Raw genomic sequence first — 21,406 nt, forward strand, 5'->3', positions numbered from 1 at the left:
CTATGCTGAGGTGTCCCATGATACAGTTGTGGTGCTCATTACGGTGTAATATATAGAACTAAAGATTATCCATGGCAAGTCTAAAAAGGGGTGACTGGATGAAAACCAGACACATTTTCAATACAATTCTATAATCAATCAACACCAAATGGGATTTGATATGAAGCACAAATATATTTGCTTCATATACCAAGTGTAAAATTTAAATAATAAAAATAGTATTTTGTGAACTTAATACTGTAGTGGCTCCAAACAATTAACTTGCATTTTGTTTAAATGTATTATTAAATGTAACCCCACCATACGTTACTGTAATATGGAAAATTCCATGTCTTGAAAAAGGAGCTTGTCAGAGTAGTGATTTAAGAGCTAACCAGCTACTACCACCAATGATGCACTGATATAATGATGGGAATGAGTCAGCAAGGTTTTTGGCTGTTATCCCTTTAAGAGGCTCTGTTAGGGCGTTTCTCTAGCCGTGTGTTCTTCGATGCTGTAATTGTTTACTGATTGTTTAACTTCTGCTTATAGTATATATGTACAGTATTGTATAGTATGTATTCTTTTGTAGATAAAACCACTATTTTTTACAAACCTCTGTTTGCTGTTATTACTCTTGGGTTGTCTCACGTAGTAGTATTCAAACTTCGTGACCAGCTTACTTTACCATTTCATGTTATTCATTCTCCCAATTCAACATAGAAAAAAGTAAATAACTTGATATTTGGTTCTAAATCCAAAGTTCTTATTGTTTTAAATTAAGGCCATTTAAACATTTCCATTCCTTAATAGACTTTAATATCTCCTGCTCAAACTGTACAAAATATTTATTTCCATAAATAAATAAACATACAAATTCCGTACAGGTTTTTTTAATGTGGGGAAGACATAGCACAGGGTATTATTTAATCACTGGCCAAAACAGAAAATTCAGAAAATTCCCTTTAAATAAAGCTGTGTGGGAAAGATAAAGATGAATACTACTAACAAAGGAGGAATAATTAACACCCAAAGCTGATGTGCTGCCAAAATGACAATTCATATGTGAAGATGCAATCATGCAAACATTATGGATACATACAATGACACAAATGCGTAATTTGCAGGTTTTGTGTGATTCCATCATCATGCCTATGTTGTTATTTATCCATCTTGCCACCCCCACAGTCACCGCCTTAATAAGAATTTCAACACAACCAAAGAAAGTTTGTGAATGATATTCATTAGGGACCAAACAATAATAGGCACATAACAATAAAGGAAGTGTGTGAATCCGTTACCCAGTGGATTCTTTGTTAGCACATCTTGAGTATAAAAAGAATGTTTCTAACAATCATACTGATTTATTAACCTTCCACATATTAGCAAGACCAATCTTATCAGATTTATATTTCATAATTCCAACTGAACAGCATTGTGCCACATAATGCAATGGAACAAATTTAATCATAAAAAAGCCAAGATGGTCACAATTTGTTACAAATCCCACAAGTGTTTATCCAGCCCACTCCACTACTTCATATCCCTGGATAATTTGTTCAAAATGCAAAAGCAAAAAAAGGGTTTATGCTGAAGTCTAAACTATAATGTGGTTACTCAGATTTTGTTTTGGTATGTTTTATTAACTTAGTAATGGAAATTGTTAACTCAGAGTTTATGGCTATTGTTTCTATGAACACAGCTACTTTTGCCTTATCCAATAAATTATGGTCAAACCACCAATGACTAAATGGAATTAATGATCCTAATTTATATTTTTAGGGATTGGTATAAAAGATGAATTGGGTGGTTTGTCAAGCTTTTTGTGTAGGCATCTCTGCCAATACCTTTGTGTAGGCATCTCTGCCAATACCTTTTCAGCCACTCAGCTACTTCATATGTTAATTTACCTCAAGATAGACCCCTCTAATTCTGTTGTACTTCTATTATCCCTCCCTCCCTCCCGATCTTGACATATCAAGCGAAGGCAAGCATGTGAATTTAGCCTGAAAAGACTGTGAAGAGTGTATAGCAGAGACAAAAACTCAATTGATATACCACTTTCAGAGATCCATATTAAAAAAAGACACCGTCATACCCGATAACAGCATGATTGACTCTAAAACTGATTAAACATATTTTGTACAGGAAACTGATTACCACTGCAGCATCTACTGAGTACCATGATATATTTTGAAGCACAAGTTTTGCTGATAAAAGACAGATGATCTTTTGCTATATAGTTTGGGGAAGAAGAAGAAATAAACCATTGGTGAATGGCCAAATTTCTGGCTTTCTAGATCTAGGTCCTAGGAACAACTAATGCCCCTCACATTTGGCACAGAGGATCTAGGATGACAGTGAGGGCTCTCATACCATACTGTAAAGAATGGTACAACTGATTTGAAGGCGACTACAATTCTCTGGAATTATTTTCCTTGGAAAAAACAGAACCTGAGCTATTTCCACATAAGTCTTCTTTTTTTTTCTCCTGAATTCAGATGATTTGTCAAATACATTGTTTTTCTAAAGTGACTCTCTCTTTGTTTTTTATTCCAGATCTGATTTGCATAAATAAAATGAAATTGTAGTTATCAAATGACCCTGAACAGTGAACAAGCAAAATGCTACTTACAGTCTTTTAACTAAATTTTTTCAGACCTATCAAAATTATTGCTTTCTCTAAATGGAAATGTATTACTCTCTTTTATAGCTTCTCTCAATTAATCCAGTAGCTCTCTTAGGCTACGAAGAATTAAAGAACCCCATGCAAGGAAACTAATAAACCAAGGTCATTCCTACCAAGAAAGGAATGTGGGCACCTGGGTGACTTTACAAGGAGGAAAAAGTTTCAGTGAAAATGGGTATAATCTTTAATACCAATCACTAGATTCACTGCTCTTGGGGTGGGGGGTCTATTTGAGTCTACTCAGAGCCGGGATACTGGCACTTTCTATCTATGAATGAGTTTTTCATTATTATTTAGACAAGATAGGATGAAATTGCTTAGAATTTCTGCCATTGCAAATCATTTGAAAAATGTCAGGTTAAAAAAGACTGAAGTATCTTCTTTAGAAGGCTGTAGTTTGCATGTTCTTGCTGGAAAATAATCCCATTTGTTTCATGGAATCATAAAATGTGTCTGAAGCACACATCTATTTGCTAATCTGTGAGTAAACATTATGGAAGGACCATTGTATAATATATGAATGTTTATTGTTTGATCACACAGGTGGCACTGATGACTGATCCAATATGTGCCAGCATTTAAAGCATGAAACCATGTTAGGATCTAATATTAAATGTGTTTTTTCAACAGCCCTGTACTTGTGACATCAGAAGAAAACACGTTAGGACTGTAGCTCCCATCACATGTAATCTTGCTGGATGGCAATGACTACTTATAATCCAACACATGTGAAGAACATCAGACTGGGGAAAGCCAAAGGAATCGCAATGTATTCAATTTTGTTTTTTGCTTTTTATGCTTCAATTTACATCTTCCCCTATTCCAGTTCTGACATTTTGCCCTTATTTTTGTTTTAAAACTTTACTCTTTCCACTCAGAAGATTAAATTACATGAGTCTGTAGCAGGAGACTTTGTGGATAAATGTCAACTTTTACAGGATTTAACAGACTGGTGTCTTTAAGCTAAGAATTTGGACTAGTTAAAATTGCCTAAGGCATTTAACAATAGTATGATTCATCCATATGAACAAAAATGTTTTTTCTACAGGGGTCTTCGGCTCAAATTCATCCAGCAGTTCCTTAATGGGTTTTGGTGGCATGCTAGAGTCTGGTTAACATTGTGATAATTTGTAAGACTGCAGCACACTAAAGCTAACCCATCGGCATAGGCTTAAAGGACCACATGATTGTCTCCACAATTATCTCATAGTTCAAAATGCAAAATGGGTCAAATTAGAAATGATCAACTGAAGTTTATATCAAATAGATACAAAATAAACACCCACCTTACACTCTCTCAAGCCCAAAAGATCATCTCATCATAGTGGTTATCTACATTCCAAGAAAAGACCATCAATGGAAGTTTCTCTTGAAATACAAATTGCAGCTTTAGTGAGGCTTTTTTTTTTTTTTTTTTGGAGAATATAGAAGACACTCCTCTTTCCCCTCCCAGATTCTAGAATCCTAAGGCTTCCAGTAATCCCTATTTACTTAATAACTATTGTCAGATCTAATCTACCCATTGTTCTAATTTATCAATACAGTCTTTTCAATGTTAATTGAAACCCATAGAAAGAGGATCCTACCTTGGAGAAAGAGAGTTGATCTTGACCTTATGGACATATTGTTCTATACATCCTGAACTCTTGTACTCGATATGTGTTTGTCCTGGCCAGGAAAAGCTGTCCTGCCTGCTGCTGACTGAATCAATGCCAGCTAAATGGCTTATTAAAAACAGTTGGGGTGGGGTGTGTAAGTTTGTGTATGTGCGCTTTAAAAAGGGCAGTACTTTTCTAGCCCGAGAAATGCCTAGGCTCTATATGGGTGGCAGAAAGAATGGATTACACAGTGGAAAACTCAGTTTGGTGCCTGCCTTGTGGTACGTAGGAACATAGTTCCTTTTCTATGCAGTCCTTCCCCAGAAATTTAGATGACCACACATCTCCTTAGCCGAAATAGCAGCCTACACCCAAATGTTTTTACTCTAAGCCTTCTTTTTAGGATCGCACACAGTAGAAGGCACTGTAGTTTGTCTGGGCCAGCAGTCACTTAAAGGCAATTCCCCAGAGACACATGTTCTTCAGTCTCTGTTTATGCAAGTTTTTCTATTTATATTAACTGCAAGCTCTGTTTTGGGCAGATGTGGGGGAAAGGGTCAGCTGACAACTAAGGTTTCATTTCCTTCATGCAGTGGTAGAGTTGCTGTCAGTGTAACCACAGCATCTTCTCTTAAACAAGCTCCCTTCTATGTAGCTCTGCTCAGATTATTTATACCACCTAGACTTTGACCTGCAACATATCCAGAAAAATGAAGGGAGTGTATTATTCTGACATATTTTGAAAAACATTAACATACCATATCACATTCTTCCATATGATTTCTGGCTCATGGCAAGTTGTGAGGACTTGTATCTCAGTACAAAAGCTGACCAACAACATTTCAATACAGAAACTAACTAAGAAGCGGAGGTTCATTGCATTTTTTAACTATCTTTGGTCCCTTCTGCACTATGTCATCTTCCACCTGCACAACTAAAGGAAGTGATCATAGTAGCACCCCTGTTCGAATGGCTCTTGTGAGCCTGAACCAAAGGATTGGGCACAGATTTTTACTGAAGGCATTGGGTAAAAAGAGACAGCCCAATACCACACTTTTTGTTAAGACACCCTGAGATCAACCAAGTTATTTTCCTTCAGTCAAATATTTTGTACATCTCATTGAACAGAGAAGGAGAAAGAGGCTATATCTGCACTCCTGACTCTTCTCTGCCTTTAATTTTCCCTCTACTTTTCTCCTTCTACACTGAATACTTAGCCATATCACTTTTGTCAAAAATAACTTTGGTTGCAAAGTAAATGGCTACCAACCCAAAGCCAGTAGCAGATGCCATATAAGTGGTGACCGACTGTGTGAACTGAACCAGTGAACCCATAAGAAGGGACGGGATAACCTGGGAAAGAAGAAACGCACTGTCCAAGATGGCCAAATCTGAACAGATGCCTCGGCTCGCCGCTGCAGTATCTGAATCTCCCACCATCATCATGAGCGAAACTTCACATGGTGAGCTGACACAGAGAGAAGAACCAGCAACTGGGGGAGAATACAGGGCACCATTGTGTCCATTCTGGTAGGTCAGCTTCTGCGTAGAAAGGTGGTTTTTGAGGAACCCCAGTTTCTTTTCTGATTGAGCTGCATTCTCTTTACTTTTATACTTAGGCAAATATATCTGAAAGTACAAGAAAATAAAAGATAATAAGATGTCGGAACACAATTCAGCAAAGACATAGAAACCACAGAATACAATATGAAATATATGATTAGATGGAGCAGGGAAAAGTGAGGATGAAAGCTTTTAAATAGAGATCAACAGAAGAAACAAAAGATAGCTGTTTTCTAGAAATTAAAAATGTTGTTCAAGCTATTTCCCATGAATTGAGGATTCATTTTTTAAAAAGAGCTCAAAACAGCTTGGTATTATTTACTCTTTAGTTACCATTTAAGTTTATTTACCATTTAAGTTTATATAATGTCAACTTGGTCAAAGAGTTTTATCCAAAACAGAACAGTCATTCCAGAAAGATAATAGTCCTAAGAGGACAGTACGGTTCAAGGGCATGCATGAAATGCAACCGACTTACACGGCTTGCGCACTGGAAGCTTCAGACAGAGTTAGTCTTGCTGGCTCTCACAACATGGAATGGCAGCTGTTATGAAGAAATCACTTCAGAAGAAAGAAGCAAAAAGATAGAGGGAGCAGACATAAAGGTCTGACAAAAGGCAAAGAAAAAAAGAGGCGGCATAGGTAGAACTGTATCATCCTACAAAGGTCTACAAAGAAGATACAGCAGTTACTCGGTAGTCGTGCAATTAGATAATGGGAACAGCTGCTTTGGACATATCATGATTGGGATACAAAACTGGCAAAGTAGCATAGGGACAGTTTTAACAAGAGAAGTTATGTTTTTGTTTAATGGTTTGATCAGGGCAGCTATACTGTCAGTTCTCTGAATAAGGATCAACTGAACATGCCTCTTTGTTACCCCCATGTTATTGCTTTAAAAAACCACTTGTGAATCTCTAGGCCATACAAACCCTGGTCAAAGAAATCCAGGAATCTACCCAATACATAAATGCAATGGCTAGCATGAAGTTATTATCCTGCATGACTATTGCCAAGGCTAGTGGTTGTGAAGCTATTACGACTTGGGAGTTTGCACCAGGTGTTCCAGACTTCTTGATTATGGTACTGGCAATTACATATCCAAAAAAAGCCATTACTGGAATTACAAAACCTCTAGAAAAATCCAGGAATTTGTACTACTAGAATTTCTGAGGGTAATTTTCTCTTATATTAGTTGAAATCATCCACTCTTTCCTAGTTGTTTTGCTCTGCAATGTAGGTTTTAAGATTCATGGCTAGGTTACTAAGTCTACAAAAATCTATTGCTTATTAAAATGTCTATAAATAGGGAAAACAGGAGATCAAGTCAAGATACTACAGTATTTTATATAGTCAATAGCTTGATATGACAAAGGGCAAGAATCAATAAAGCAGCAAGCAAGTGACGCACTGTTGACTGAATTTTTAGTACACTAAGCAAGTTTAGTCTTTGGCTACCTTCAGCTGGATGGCTGGGAATATTAGCAATCAAATTATTATGCAACCATTCTGCCTTTTCCTTAACAGGAAGATGATATATGAATTCATCAGAAAAATTACGTAAGAACCTTCTCTGGAACCATTCTTATGTTCTAGTTTCTGCTTTCATACAAGATAGCTATGGGAAAAAGTGTACATGTTCTAAACTTCATATTAAAATTATATCCATTTGTTCCATGCTATGAGTCATTTCAGGATGTTTCTCCTACCTGTTTTTCATGATGATAAAGTGATGCAAGTGTGTATGGAATGATCTGAAGCACTGAGAAAGGGAAGCCAGTCAAGGCAGCAGAAACAGTGACAATGACAACACTTTGAGAGAAGCACATGATGAAGGCTGTCAATGGAAATAAAGCCACACTGGCTAAGTAGACCATTCTTGTCCCAAAGTGTTTCACCATCCGATCCATGATTGTTGAGAAGAAAATGGAGATGATACATTGGAGAAAGAGGCCTAGGCTACCCATCCGAATTCCTGAGAAGAAAGATATATATCGTGAAATAAAGAAGATGGACAGGTTAGCTAGAAAAATTTAGAAAGCCAATTATTGCTAGTCATCAGGACAACAATGATCTACCTGTTTATGAAATTTAAAAATAAATAAGAGGAAAGTATTAAATGTGTTAATATTTAATGTCAGAAGTCAAATCTGTCGTCAGGTGTCAGGAACAGAGTAACACAACTCTCAAATATAGCTCAGCCTTAAACATTTTCAGAACTTTGCCCAGCTGTTAATTTGAGGAGTTAACTATGACCAAGATGTTGATTTGTACCTGCAAATGACAAATATTGTTCACATTTCATTTATATTGAAAATGATGTTTAAATCAGTGCCACATTTCAGTTCCTTGTGAACTTTCCTTCATGCATCTCTAAAAGATAAATTATACATGGGTCACAGATCCAAGATGAGGCAATTACGGAACAGCATTGTGTCACTTCATTAATAAATGTTAAATATTAGTTAAACTGAAACTGGGTCACTCAGACCTTGGAACAATATGCTATATTAGAACAAAAGGCAAGCCAGAGATCAAATGGCTTTAAGAGGGGACGTTCAAAAACTACCTGAGTAGTTTTTCATATTAAGAAAGAGATGAGAGAACAGGTCAAATCCATATTTTATCCTTTTGCAACAAGAGGGGGATCTGCACATTTGGTTTAGTGCAGGACAAATACCGTATATAAAATAATACTTTACAAATTTAATTAACAAAAAGTAGTTTGCTCACAGGCCATCAAACATTAATCAATGAATCAGAAAAATCAGATATTAACTACTTTACCAACGAGGGGATTTTTTTCCATAAAAGAATCAAGTATACAGTAGGTTAATGTTATGTGCATGAATAGTAACAGTAATGAGTTTCTTGCTACTTCCCCTCGAAGAAGTCCAAGTTCAAGGAGAAGGAAAAATATATTGCAAATGGCAAAGGCAGGTTTATATAAATCTGGCTAATTGCATCAATTATCAAACATTTTTTAATAAAAATGGATTTTCTAATTGCATAATTTTAAAAACTTTTCAGTTCTGTAATCTGCTCTATAGGCAGAAGCAAAAGGACTATTGCACACTTCATACCTTCATCATAATTTCTCCTGGCCTGTGTCCCAGGTTCAGCCCTGGGAATGCCTTGGTATAATCCTTCCCCAACAAAGTCTGTGTAGAACAACATGAATGTCATGAGGGCCATCCAGCTGCAGAATTCCGCCACAAAAAGCTTTTGGATTACTTTGGGAATACGACAGCACACGCCATACAGGCGTGGGGCCAAAGCACAAAGATTCCTAAAGGCCTGAACCAGATGCCTGGTCCTTAAAAAGTTCTTTGGAAGCCAGAAGGAACAGCAGGCAAATGATGGGAACTTGGAAGAAGACTTTCCTGTAGGGCCTGAGCTGAGCTCTACTTGAGCTGATACCTCCTCCATCACAAAGACAGTTGCTAAGACACAGCCGAGGAAGATGATGGTGAGGAGGCTGAAGAGGCATTCCTCTTGACCCCCTAAATAAGGAGCAAGGAAGCTACTGTCCCAGTCAATAGCTGGGAGCAAGTATCCAACACAGCCTCCCAGGCTAACCATGAAAGAGTAAACAGAGAAGGCCTGTCGGCAGCTGTCAGGCTCTTGGAACAGGTCAGACAGCAGAGCTTCCAAGGGGGTGAAGCAGACCTGGCCGCAGAAGTCAAGAAGGCCAACCCCCAGGATAAGGAAAGCCAACTCCAGTGCACGGGCATCCAAGGCAACAAGTCTGGCCAGATGGTGAGCATGTGGAATGATGAGAAGGCTCAGGAAAACACCTAGGCATAGGATCCAGATGAAAGGCCTTCGACGACCATAGCTACTATGCCAATGGTCACTGGCAGAGCCAAGCAGTGGTACAAAAACTAGACCCAGAACTGGTCCAATTCCTGGAAAATAAGAAGGAGGATAAATGATTATATGGGGGGTTTATATAGGGAAGTAGTTGGAAACAAATGCTCACAAAACAAAAATTACATCAGATAACTTACCTCTAGATCTCCAAAACCTAAGAGGAAAACCAGACTTTCTAAGGGGAAATAAACAACTGCTAGGGGGTCTTTGAGCATCCCCTCACTCATTTTCCAAAATGTGTACATGTATGCGTGCCCATGTGACTTCAACAGATTACGACAAGGGTAAACAAGTTAGCAACAGCAGTCACATTGAAAGGTAAGGAAAGCCAGGTTACAAAAGTAGGAGAGTTATCCTGTGTGATAGGGAGAATAAGTTTGAAACATTTTAAAATGCAGAGCTTTCCATCCCTTAGACCTTTTTTTTAAAAAAAATAAAAGGTTTGATTTGCAGCCAAATCCAGTAAGAAACTATGCTGCCAATATTTGGTAATGCAAACATAAAGATAATGCAGGGACAGATATAGTTTGCTGACTTTAGGTTGCCCGTACCTGGATTAGATTACACTAATATCATATTGTTTAATATCAAATAGCAATTATGTTATATTTTCTAATTATAACATAATCCATAATATGCCACTTCACTTTAAATGCGCCTGCACATTAAATGTACCTGCACGACGCTATTATTGCAGCCTGAATTTTGTTCAGTTGGCAGCCTGCAGCCCTAAGGCCTTGACTGATGGTCAGATAAACATGCACACTGACATGCCCACACACTGAACTCAAAGTCTATCAAATCTAGCATGGACAGTCTCCAAGCAAAGAAGCAAGGAAGCCACCTACCCAGAACCATTGTCATGAACTTCTCTTCCACTCCTACTTCCAACAAGAGGGGTGGCACATACGTGACACCTGCAGCAAGACAGACCTCCAAGCCAAAAGTCAAGGAGTTGATCAGCAAAAGCTGGACTCTGCGATTCTGGAACACCATGCTGAGCCAGGCCCTCTGAGCCAGGCCACCCATGCACCTCATCATCCCAGAGTTGCCTCAGCCCACAGCATGCTCCTTAGGGGGATTGAGTCCTGAGTTTTCTTTTGTAGCTGAATGTCAAAAGATCGGTAGCCATGTTATAGCCAGCAGTGAAGATATGTTTGTTGTCCACTTGGGTCCAAGCTGAGGATGGCAAGATGAGTAGCCTTAACTGCTTATCATGCTTCACTTTCCCTATGAGAATGGTGAAAATTAAAAATAATACATATCAGCATCGAATTTCCTTAAGTTGAGGCCATTTCTAATACTGTAGCAATGTAACCCACATAGCAGTTCCCCTACCACCCAACACCCTGAAAATGAATCATTCCCCCCCGTTTTTCAGGGAACACACAGGACAGTTATTCCTTAAACACCAACCCTCCCCACGATGTAACTTAAAGCAGCAGCTTTATCATTCATAACTGAATAACAATCGTATTGTGTCTAGATTAGGACTGAAGAAATAAAGGTTCCATAATTCCACACTGCCCTTGCGTCTGTTTTTTCTCTGCCCACAATTGCCCAAAATACCACACTACCACCCACCACTTGGCAACAGGAAATATAAACTCAATTTATGAAACGGGTGACAGTCACAGTCCCTCAATCCAACTTTCCCCTCAGGATTGTTGTTTTTTGGGGAAAATAAGTGGCATTATGTACGCCACCTTGAGTTCCTGTACAACAGGTAGGACAGAAATCTAATTAATAAAAGGTGTAGTAAAAACATTCATATAAATGTTACACATCCCACAATTTGCAATCGGGAAATGTAATCCATGATCACCAAATGATTTCTCAACCCTGGATTTTTAAATGCTGCCTTTTGTTCTTGTTGAGCTATGCAAATAAAGCAGTTTAAACTAGCTCAATTCCATGATTTCTCCCAACAGGTTTCAGAGTTGTACTTTGGGAGGATGTTAAGAATTGTGATTCAAACCAACACTTAAGTTCTGACAACTTCATAGAACTAAAATAGAACCCTTAATTTGCAGTAATTATGCTTAGAAGTCCTTTCTTAATTTGTCTATTTATCTATTATAAACTCAGGTAGTCCTCGACTTACAACAGTTTGTTTAATTACCATTTGAAGTTACAACGGCACTGAAAAAAGCTTACGACCATTTTTCACACTTATGATCATTGCAGCATCCCCATGGTCACATGATTTACACTTGGATGCTTGACAAGTGGTTCATGTTTATGACGGTTGCAGAGTCCCAGGTTCATGTGATCCCTTTGTGCGACCTTCTGACAAACAGAGTCAATGTGGAAGCCAGTTACCAACTGCAGTGATTCACTTAACAAACATGGCAAAAGAATCCATAAAATGGGGCAAAACTCACTTAACAAATTTCTCACTTAGCAACGTAAATTTTGGATTCAATTGTGGTCGTAAATTGAAGACTACCTATATATACTCCAACAGCTGCAAATTTAATATAGTACATCAAAGCAGTATATCAGTAGATGAGCAGGAAACAAAATGACAAAGAGGATTCAATAGAAATAAGTACTGAAATAAAATTCTCTCAGTGAAGGAGAGATCTGAACCAGTTGTAAGTAATCAGGGTTAGATTAGGGTAGTATTTGGGTTGTGAAGATAGCCGCAACCAAGCCCCCCAAAATAGATGAAACATGACTGTCAATATCCTAATGCATTTAGACAATTGATGGTATGGTTATAAATGCCTACTTAAGTGAAACTCATTGTCACAATTAAAAAAGAATAATGTAGAACCCTGCCAGAAAGGCCAATCACAATGACTCCAATGAAGAAATGTTATAGCAGTGATGGCGAACCTATGGCACGCGTGTCACAGGTGGCACATGGAGCCATTTGTCAGGGCACGCGAGGCGCTGCCCTGTCAGCTGGCCAGCACGCAAGCGCGCACTGGTCAGCTGAGTTCACCCTTTTTTAAAGCCATTTTTCGCCCTCACCAGGCTCCAGAGGCTTTATAGGAGCCTGGGGAGAGTGAAATGAGCCTCCCCCCCCCCCGAAGGCCCTCCGGAGCGCAAAAAACCAGCCCTATAGGCAAACCAGAAGTTCATTTTGACTGCCCCGGAGGCTTCAGGGAAGCCTCTTGAAGATCCCTGAAGCCTTCGGAGCGCTTAAAACGACCCTCCCAGCAAACCGGAAGTGACTTCCGGTTTGCTCGGAGGGTCATTTCGGGGAAGCCTCTTGAAGGTCCCTGAAGCCTTTGGAGCGCTTAAAACGATCCTCTGAGCAAACCAGAAGACACTTCCGGTTTGCTCGGAGGGTCGTTTTAAGCACTCCAAAGGCTTCAGTGAAGCTTCTTGGCGGTCCCTGAAGCCTTTGGAGCGCTTAAAACGACCCTCCGAGCAAACCGGAAGTACTTCCGGTTTGCTCGGAGGGTCGTTTTGAGCAGTCCGAAGGCTTCAGGGAAGCCTCCTGAAGGTCCCTGAAGCCTCCGGAGGGCTTCCGGGGGGTGGGAGAGGCTGTTTTTGCCCTCCCCATGCTCCTATAAAGCCTCTGGAGCCTGGGGAGGGCGAAAAAAGCATGCAGGGGGGTCGCGCCTGTAGTGCACGCATGCGCACTGGGGGGGTCACGCATTGCATTATGGGTGCAGCACACCCGCACGCAACCCCCCTGCGCTCCCCACACGTATGGCACGCGGGCCAAAAAAGGTTCGCCATCGCTGTGTTATAGTATTTAGCTCTTTGGGTTTGGAATAAAGAAGGTGGAAGAGATAATAAAGAGTATAAAATGTACAATGTATAAAGAAAGTGGATCTTCTGATCATGGAGAAACCCAGGATAATTAAGTCAAACAGGAGGTTCAAGGCAGATGGGAAAGAAGGGGAAAAGCTTTGCACAATGAACCTACATAACTTGTAACAATAGGAGATAACCAACAGGATAAATGGTTTAAGAGGGAACATGAATTCTTGGAGGAAACGTCTAGCATAGGCTTTTGGGCATAATGATTACATAGTTAGTTTACTTTACTGATTAGCCCTTGGGCCATGTTAAAGTACATAATGATTAAATACCACGTCCAAACTGAAAATATTTTCAATATTTTCACTAGTAACTGCATATCCCACTCAGGGCTTCTCAGAAGCTTCTAACTAGCTATTCTAGTAAGTAAATGTTTTGGAGAGAAACAACCTGACATAGTTGTTTTTATAATATAACTGTTTAAATGATCATTTACATTTGCTAAATAAAAAATCTGGGCTAGAAAACTGAGGGGAAAATACAGATTAAGAAGAATTAAAGATATTAACAAATACACTGTATGAAGGAGGAAATCATTTTGTACTAATGTTATTCAGAAAAGGAGGAATAAATTCTAAGTAGCTATAGTGTAAAGATATGTGGGAATTACCTTAGGTGTCAGCCTGTTTCACTATTTGCTTTCGGCTGCCATTGAAACGGGGAGGGGGGGCTGGTATTTGGGAGGGGAAGTTTAAGTACAGGAGAGATTGTAAAGTTTAAGTACAGGAGAGATTGTAAAGAGGGAGTTTTGGTCTCACCGTCTACTGCGCATGCTGGAGATTAGTGCTTGGTGTCGGTCAAGGCCAACCATCCTGCATACCAACCTGATGATGCTCCTTGAAGATTCCCTTTGGGGAGAGGGGGCGGTATAAAAATCGAAATAAAAGGTAAAGGTAAAGATGGAACTCACATAACACCTAAGGGATTTGCAGATTGGACACTGGGATGAGGGTTACCAGGAAGAGGGGGCTTGGTCACATATTGATATATATGATTTCGCGCGCTTTTGCCTCAGATCTCGCTTTGCTTAGCTGCTATCTTTTCATAACCAGTAAAAGTACTCTAAATTCTGCAAAATGGAGTTAAATGGTTGCTGAGGGAGGCCGGCTTGACAGAAGAAAAGCCCTATCTGACATCAGATAAGAGGCAGCTAGGTTGGAAGCAGGAATGGGGGCATGGAAAATGCCTCAGAAAGGAATCTCCCTAATTTCTTGGATTGCAAAAGTGAGCCAGGAAAGACCCATGCAGACTTGCAAGTTTCTGTTAATGTAACCTTACAATAAAGATTGAGTGAGTTTTCCTGGATATGCCTCTTGTTTGCGCTGGTCCACAAAGCTGACATATTGTTAAGAATGATTAAGCTCATGCCCAAATTACTATGTTGATTGCTTATTTGCCCTTCAATATCTCCATTATCAGATTTTTCCCCCTCAGATAATGTATTAGCAAAGGAAAGAAGGTATATAAATCATTGAAAAATTTATTTCTTTAAGTTGGAATGACAAGCAATATTCCTTTGGTAAACCATAAGTTAACAACTCAACAAAACAGACCAGTAGATGGCTCTATTGCCTCCAAGAGCTCTATTGCATTACTTTTATCACAGCACTGAAAATATATTCTACCAATGTTTCCTTAACAAGATGAATATGCAATTTTTTTTCACTTTGTGCAAACTGTGGGATAATCATCTTTAATAAGAAGGCTAGGGAGTTTTCCATGATAAACAAATTCAATCCTTTATTATAATATCAAATCTAGTTTGTTATTACACAATTTCAAAAGTCCTGTATCTATCAGTTTTGCAACTGAAATCTAAAAATAATTGTTATTAATATTTGGATCTCTTTTGTTTTAGCTGATTAGGTCTAACAGTTATTTGCTCATTCTGGTATAAATTTAAAGTCAGAAACCATTCCAAGAACTCTAGATGTACTTACTAAGCATGTTTTAAACATGCTAACTTAAAATAGATGCAAAGTTGAGGTCTTTTTCTGTACAACGAATTTCCCCTTTTCTCTTGTAGAACATATTTTTTGCTGAGATCAACCCAATAATCAAACAAGACATCATGCAGAACTTCCTATTTTAAACAATCCTAAAATTTACAGTACAGTAAAGTCACAGTACATTTTTCCAGGTAATATTATTTTAAAAGAGGCAGGACTAAATTATTAAAGTTGTTTTTAAAAATCAGGATTTTGAAACAATGAATAGGACACATTCCTGGAAAACATACTTGCAGTTTTCAAATTTTAAAATGTTCACACACGTACACACTGCCTTATCTATAAATGTAAGGAGTTTCCCCTATCATTGCATGCTTTCTACCAGTAACTTTAACACCCTTATATAAATTTTGCTTACTTGGAAGTTATTTTAGAGCTGCCATTGTTAACAAATTATTTTCTTCAACTATCAAGAAAATTATTTATATTTAAGTAATTCACACAAATTCCGTACTCCTATAATATCTGAGATCCAAATAAATGCAAAAGCTAATTCAGGGAAGGCCATTTATCTTTCATTTAACTGCCTGAAATTTATGTAATTAAAAAGAAAGCTTGATCAATCTTTCCCCCAAAAGCAATTATGGTGTTTAAGGAGGAGCTACTCTGCTCAAAAGTTGAGAAATTCATGGGGCCATCATCTTCATTTTTGACGTAATCCATATGGTTATTTACATGCCTGACGTCCTTTCCACTCTCAAACAATTCAACCCTTGGTTTTAACAAGTCTGTGTATTGCATTGCTTCAGCAGAAACAGGCCATAAGAGATACAAAGAGAAGGGTGTGCAAACTATGTACTATATAATACCGCCAAACAAAATTAGCATGTGCCAGTTTGAGGATAGCGACCACAGAAAATGCCCTTTATTTCTTCATATTACACAGATCCCACTAATTAGTCTTGTATCAACAAGAATGGAAAAATGTTCATACTGCTGTCTTCCAAGAGGAAAGGGGAAATGGAAAAGATAAAATGTGAGCAGATATTGAAGAAACATCTCCAGATGAACAAGTTTTCCCTAGCTTTAAATATAGGCTTCCTAGATTAATAAAACAATAATTTTGAGTTGTTGAAAGAAACATATTTGGCAAGTTAGGAAACAGCTAGGTTGGGAAAATTAAAGTCAACTACATCCTAGTTTTTTTCATGTTTAGATTTCTGAACGACACACATTCTTCTGTTTCCAAACTGATAAATAGAAAACATGTATATCAGTATACCCTAAATAATTGATTAGAACTTTGCTTGGATGCTCACAGAACAAAGCATGATATAAACAATTACAATAGGTTTTTAATTCCAGGAGAATCATATAGGACTGATGAAAGTATCAATTGTTATGAAGATTATGTACAATGTAAGAAGTTTGTGTGTCATGCTTCTAGATGTTTGTTTTTTCATTACTTTTAATCTACTATCTTAATAACAGTATTTAACGCTCTGGTCTGAACTTTGGTTACATTCATCCATATGGAAGAGTGAATTGGAAACATATTTACTGTACACATTAATGTTTGTGTTTATAATACCTGTAAAATTGCTATTCAACTGCTAGAAGAATTATTATTTAGCCACTAGGCTAATGAAAAACTAATAGACCATTTAAAAACCGGTTAGAGTAAAACCTTCCTTGGGATATAAACCTGCCCTAAAGCCATAAAACTCAAATAAGTGCTCTTGACGCATTTGTAAATAATAATGAAAGCCATTTATTTAGACACAGTGTTGTACCACAGGGCTCTACCGTAGCATCAGTTAGCAGAATTAGACACCACAATGCTAAAAAATCTTCTGTACTCTGTGGGGCAAAATTAGATTAACTTCTTGGTCCTTAGAAATGGCAATATTAGAATGTTTACAAATATAATGCATATATTAGCTTTCATGCTAGACATTAAGCAAATCAAAATCTCGGATTATTCTTCTTTCCCTTCTGCTCAAACCTAAATTCATGCCCTGTATTAGTACATTTCAGAAGCAAGGAGCTGTTCAGCAAAACCTAAAGCAATTCCCAGCTAGTCTCTTCCCTTTTCTTCTCTTCTGTGGTAGTTGATGAAAGATGTTATTTCCAGTAAGTTTCTATAATTGCAGCTTTCATTCAGTAATCTAGAAGGGTGAGAGACAAAACAGAACTATTCTGGGAAGCAAAGAGGAGAAAACAGTGTACATTTAAACTGTCCTTCACCAGCCATCCAAAACATCTGCAGAGTCTCCACTTTTTTCAAATGCTAAGATTTGAACTCACCTGGTTATTTGCTAAAACTGGAAGCCAACAGGCCAAGAAGTTCAAGTATACTGGTTTCAAATCCCTTCCCTCTGAAAGACAAAGCTTTTTCAGCAGAGTAAGCTTGAACCGGCATTGGGAGTGCACCAGAGAGAGGTGGGGCCAAGATCCACCCCTCTGCTGTCATAGCCTATTGGTTTGGGAGCCCTCCCTGCTGCTTTTTACCTTTCCCTTTTTCCCTCTCCCCTCCCAAGTATTTGGACTGCAAAACTATTGTATATTTTACAGTGAGTTAAGAGTTCCAGTTACAATGCACAACCTGCTCTTTTGTCTGGGGGAAAGAGGAAAAAAAGAACACAAAGCAGCAAATACGCAATCCTTTTTTGAAAACCCCCAAAGAACTCAGGTTCTCAATTTCTAGGATGACATGTTGCATTGTTATCAATAGGATGACTGTTACATTCCCATTTCTGCCTTTTGCAGAAAGTAGCACTTCTGGTCTAAGACATCATGTTGGTAATGGAAATCCTTAAAAAGTACAAAAGCAGAAGGGAGGGGGGAGAGAGAGAAGAGATGGTTGGGAACAGCTGGGAACCCTGCCCTGAAACCATTCTCAAAAGTGATTATGCAGCTGAATAGTGTTGCCTCCACAACAGGAGAGTCTGTACTTTACTGGGCCTCTTGGAAGGGATGCAGTAGCGTCCACAGAAAGTTGGCATGAAATAAAAGCTATTGTTGGAAGTGAATTCTATTTTCTTTGCAAGTTGCTCTTCAGAACTATGTCACTCACAATGCTCACCAACTTGAAGTTGCACATTCCCTATGACAAGTAGAAAGCTGTCAACTTGTATTTCCTCCCATTTCCCATTTATTAGGCAATCCAGTTGCTACATTTGACTTGTGATCTGAATCCATTAAGACAACAGTAGAAATGAAGAATCATCGAAGGAGAAATTCAGGTTATATAGGGCAAAAACAACTAGTTGTCCTGGGTGCATCTCCTGTTATTGCAGCTTCAATCAATCTGGGCATTAGAGAGAAATAATAAAGGGAGCAACAAATGCCTTTCACAAAATAGTGGCAAAAGTTAGGAAAACACCAAATGCCATTCTTGATCTAATAAATGAATTGTGTGATAATGTAGCCTTCACATTTTTATCATTTGTGATGTAGTAATACAAAGGTAATCAGCAAATATGGGACATAGCTTGCTTTTTTTATAAGGATCCTCTAGTATACTAGCAGTTTAAAAGGCAAAACTTCTTTGCAGTATAGTTTGTATTTCTAATTAAAATTTGAAAGCTGCATGAAAGTTTTTCTTTCATAATCAGCATACTAACCAAACTTAAAAAGCCACAGCCTACAACTTGAAGGTAAATATGCATAGGGTTGGGAACATGCCGATCCCAATCAATAGGGCACTGCACTAAGTATTGTGCTCTTCAATGGATTCACACGTAAGCACACATAAACAAACACTCAAACGCCCAAACTTCAAAATTTATTCCTGAATCACCGAATGTCATTTTGTATTTAGCACCATAAATAGATAATATAGATAGAGCATTTGTTCTATTCAGATGTATGGAGGGTACATTGTTTATGTCTCAGTCATCTGGAGGAAATGTGGATCAAGTGGAAAGAAGAGGGGGAAGTTATCACTCATAATTCAAAGCTTACACTTTTGCAGGTGCCTGTTTGGCTACTAATAACAGTCTCAGCAGAGAGCAGGCAGGCATTATAAACCACTAATCTCCCCCACAACACACTTGCCAAGAGACTAGATCTGCCAGGTATATACATCCAAATTAGATGCTACAGTGGAAGTGTCCAGGACAGATAACTGCAGTTGTAGCCCACCATAGGCTGAAAATAAAACTGTGGTCATGATGAGAGTCTAACAGAACTGCTTTGTTTATTATATCTTGACATTCCAGATGCCAGTATCCATATCTTACTAAAATTAAAATAATTTGGCTATTTCAGCTATGAAGAGTATTTTTAGGTCTATTTTTATTTTATTCAAAAGAAGTTAAAATACAAAACTCCAAAATATTTTTTTAAGAAACAAAGAAAAATCCCACAAACCAAGCAAAGGGCTAACCCAGGGGTGTCCAAACTTGGCAACTTTAAGACTTGTGGACTTCAACTCCCAGTATTCCCCAGCCAGCTGAAGTCCACAAGTCTTAAAGTTGCCAAGTTTGGACACCCCTGGGCTAACCTAACACATATATACATACTATCCCCTCCCCCAGCTAAATACTGATTAATATATTACAACAATATTAGTTTCCCCCCTGCAAAACAGCCCCCAAATTTCAAACTGCTACCTGTAATTCTATTTGCAAGTTATTCATCTGTCATCTATATATTACATGAATTACAAAATAGATAACAGGAAGTACAATGGTAATAAAAAAGACAAGATTAACGTTTCAAAATCCTGTGTCAACAAGCTATTATAATCAACACCCTAGAAAATTTACCAAGGCTTCTTATCTATCCCAAATCATTCTAAGAGTTAGCACTGATTTGTCCTTGAACAAATATCCACGTCTGTTTCTTAATACCATCTCTTATCAATTGTTGTCTAGTTAAATATACTAAACCTAATTTCCAAAGTAGATCTATCTTCCCAAAAATGTCCAGAGGAAATTGTTTGCCAGGTATGTGTGATAAATTCATTCCCCAATCTCCTACTATCCTCTTAAGGAAACCAATTTATCACTTACCCACACAGTCAGTTTTCTGCTGCTATAAAAGAATGCAGGCTTGAACTTCAAGGAGGCATATGCAGTTGACTCACTTAGTTCTAAGTCTGTAAAGTGTGTCTTTCTTTCCAGCAAATCTGCTACTTTCAGATCACATACCTTTTGTGAATCTGATTTATCTACAGCTGTATCTGAATATTTTTTGGTGCCGTTACCATTTCACCAAACTTTTTAAAAAAGCTTTCAACTAGGGACTCTAGGTTACCAAATGGTCTTTTTAGGTTGCCAGCTACATTTCCTTGTCTGTAATCTGATACATTGTTGTTTTGTAACCTAACAATGGTAGATAAGAGAATTTTTCAAAGACACGAAACAAGATGTAATATCCCTCAGAAAACAGAGAAGCAGCGAAGATATTTTGATCCAAAATTAAAAGATTAAAAAAATAAGCTCCAAATTTTTGCAAATTAATAAAATGCAAAATCCTTGTAGTGAATGTTCAACAAAAATGTAAATCAAGTAAAAGTACTTTCACTATCCAGAAATACGCCATTATTTCCTTACAGAAAAATGAAAGTTATTCCAAACAAGAAAACAGATCAATGGAGAGAGAGGAAAAAGTCAGATGGAGTCCAGCAGACGATTATAATAAAACAGTATTCAACCAGCTGGTCAACTTTTAAAGATAAGAAGCAAAGAAAAATAGAAGCTTTAAAAAATGAAGTTGAAACCCAGGCATTCTTAAGAAAATGAACCGCAGAGAAGCAAAATGGATGACTTTCTGACTGCTCCCACAGGCAACTGTAATCTTCAAGATTCCTCTTCAAGGTGGGGAGAAGATCCATGGACAACAAAAGCTAACTTGGGGCATTTCTACATTCTTCCATTCAAATTTAGGAAGCAGCACTGCCAAAGAATCAGCTTTGGCAGCAAAATCAGCAGATTCTCAGGAGGAGGAAGAAAAGTTCCTACTGTTCA

The 21,406-nt window shown here is 38.0% G+C and overlaps 1 protein-coding gene across 5 annotated transcripts in view; it reads right to left on the reverse strand.

Annotated features, from left to right (window-relative positions):
• Window positions 1-1,852: 1,852 nt before the first annotated feature.
• The window catches only part of SLC45A3 (solute carrier family 45 member 3), a 47,477-nt gene continuing 27,923 nt past the window's right edge, over window positions 1,853-21,406 (reverse strand). For 4 of the 5 annotated variants that reach the window (XM_081947357.1, XM_081947361.1, XM_081947360.1 and 1 more), the window contains exons 2-5: window positions 10,551-10,932; window positions 8,913-9,737; window positions 7,539-7,804; window positions 1,853-5,895 (exon numbers count right to left, since the gene is read on the reverse strand). In XM_081947357.1, the coding sequence (XP_081803483.1) occupies window positions 5,467-5,895; window positions 7,539-7,804; window positions 8,913-9,737; window positions 10,551-10,743 (1,713 nt within the window). In that variant the 5' untranslated portion in view covers window positions 10,744-10,932 and the 3' untranslated portion in view covers window positions 1,853-5,466. Of the gene's footprint in view, window positions 5,896-7,538; window positions 7,805-8,912; window positions 9,738-10,550; window positions 10,933-17,738; window positions 17,818-21,406 lie in introns of those variants that run through there. The other variant, XM_081947358.1, reaches the window with a different exon arrangement.

This window comes from Natrix helvetica (genome assembly GCF_964273705.1).
Source record: "Natrix helvetica genome assembly, chromosome: 3".
Taxonomy (NCBI): domain Eukaryota; kingdom Metazoa; phylum Chordata; class Lepidosauria; order Squamata; family Natricidae; genus Natrix; species Natrix helvetica.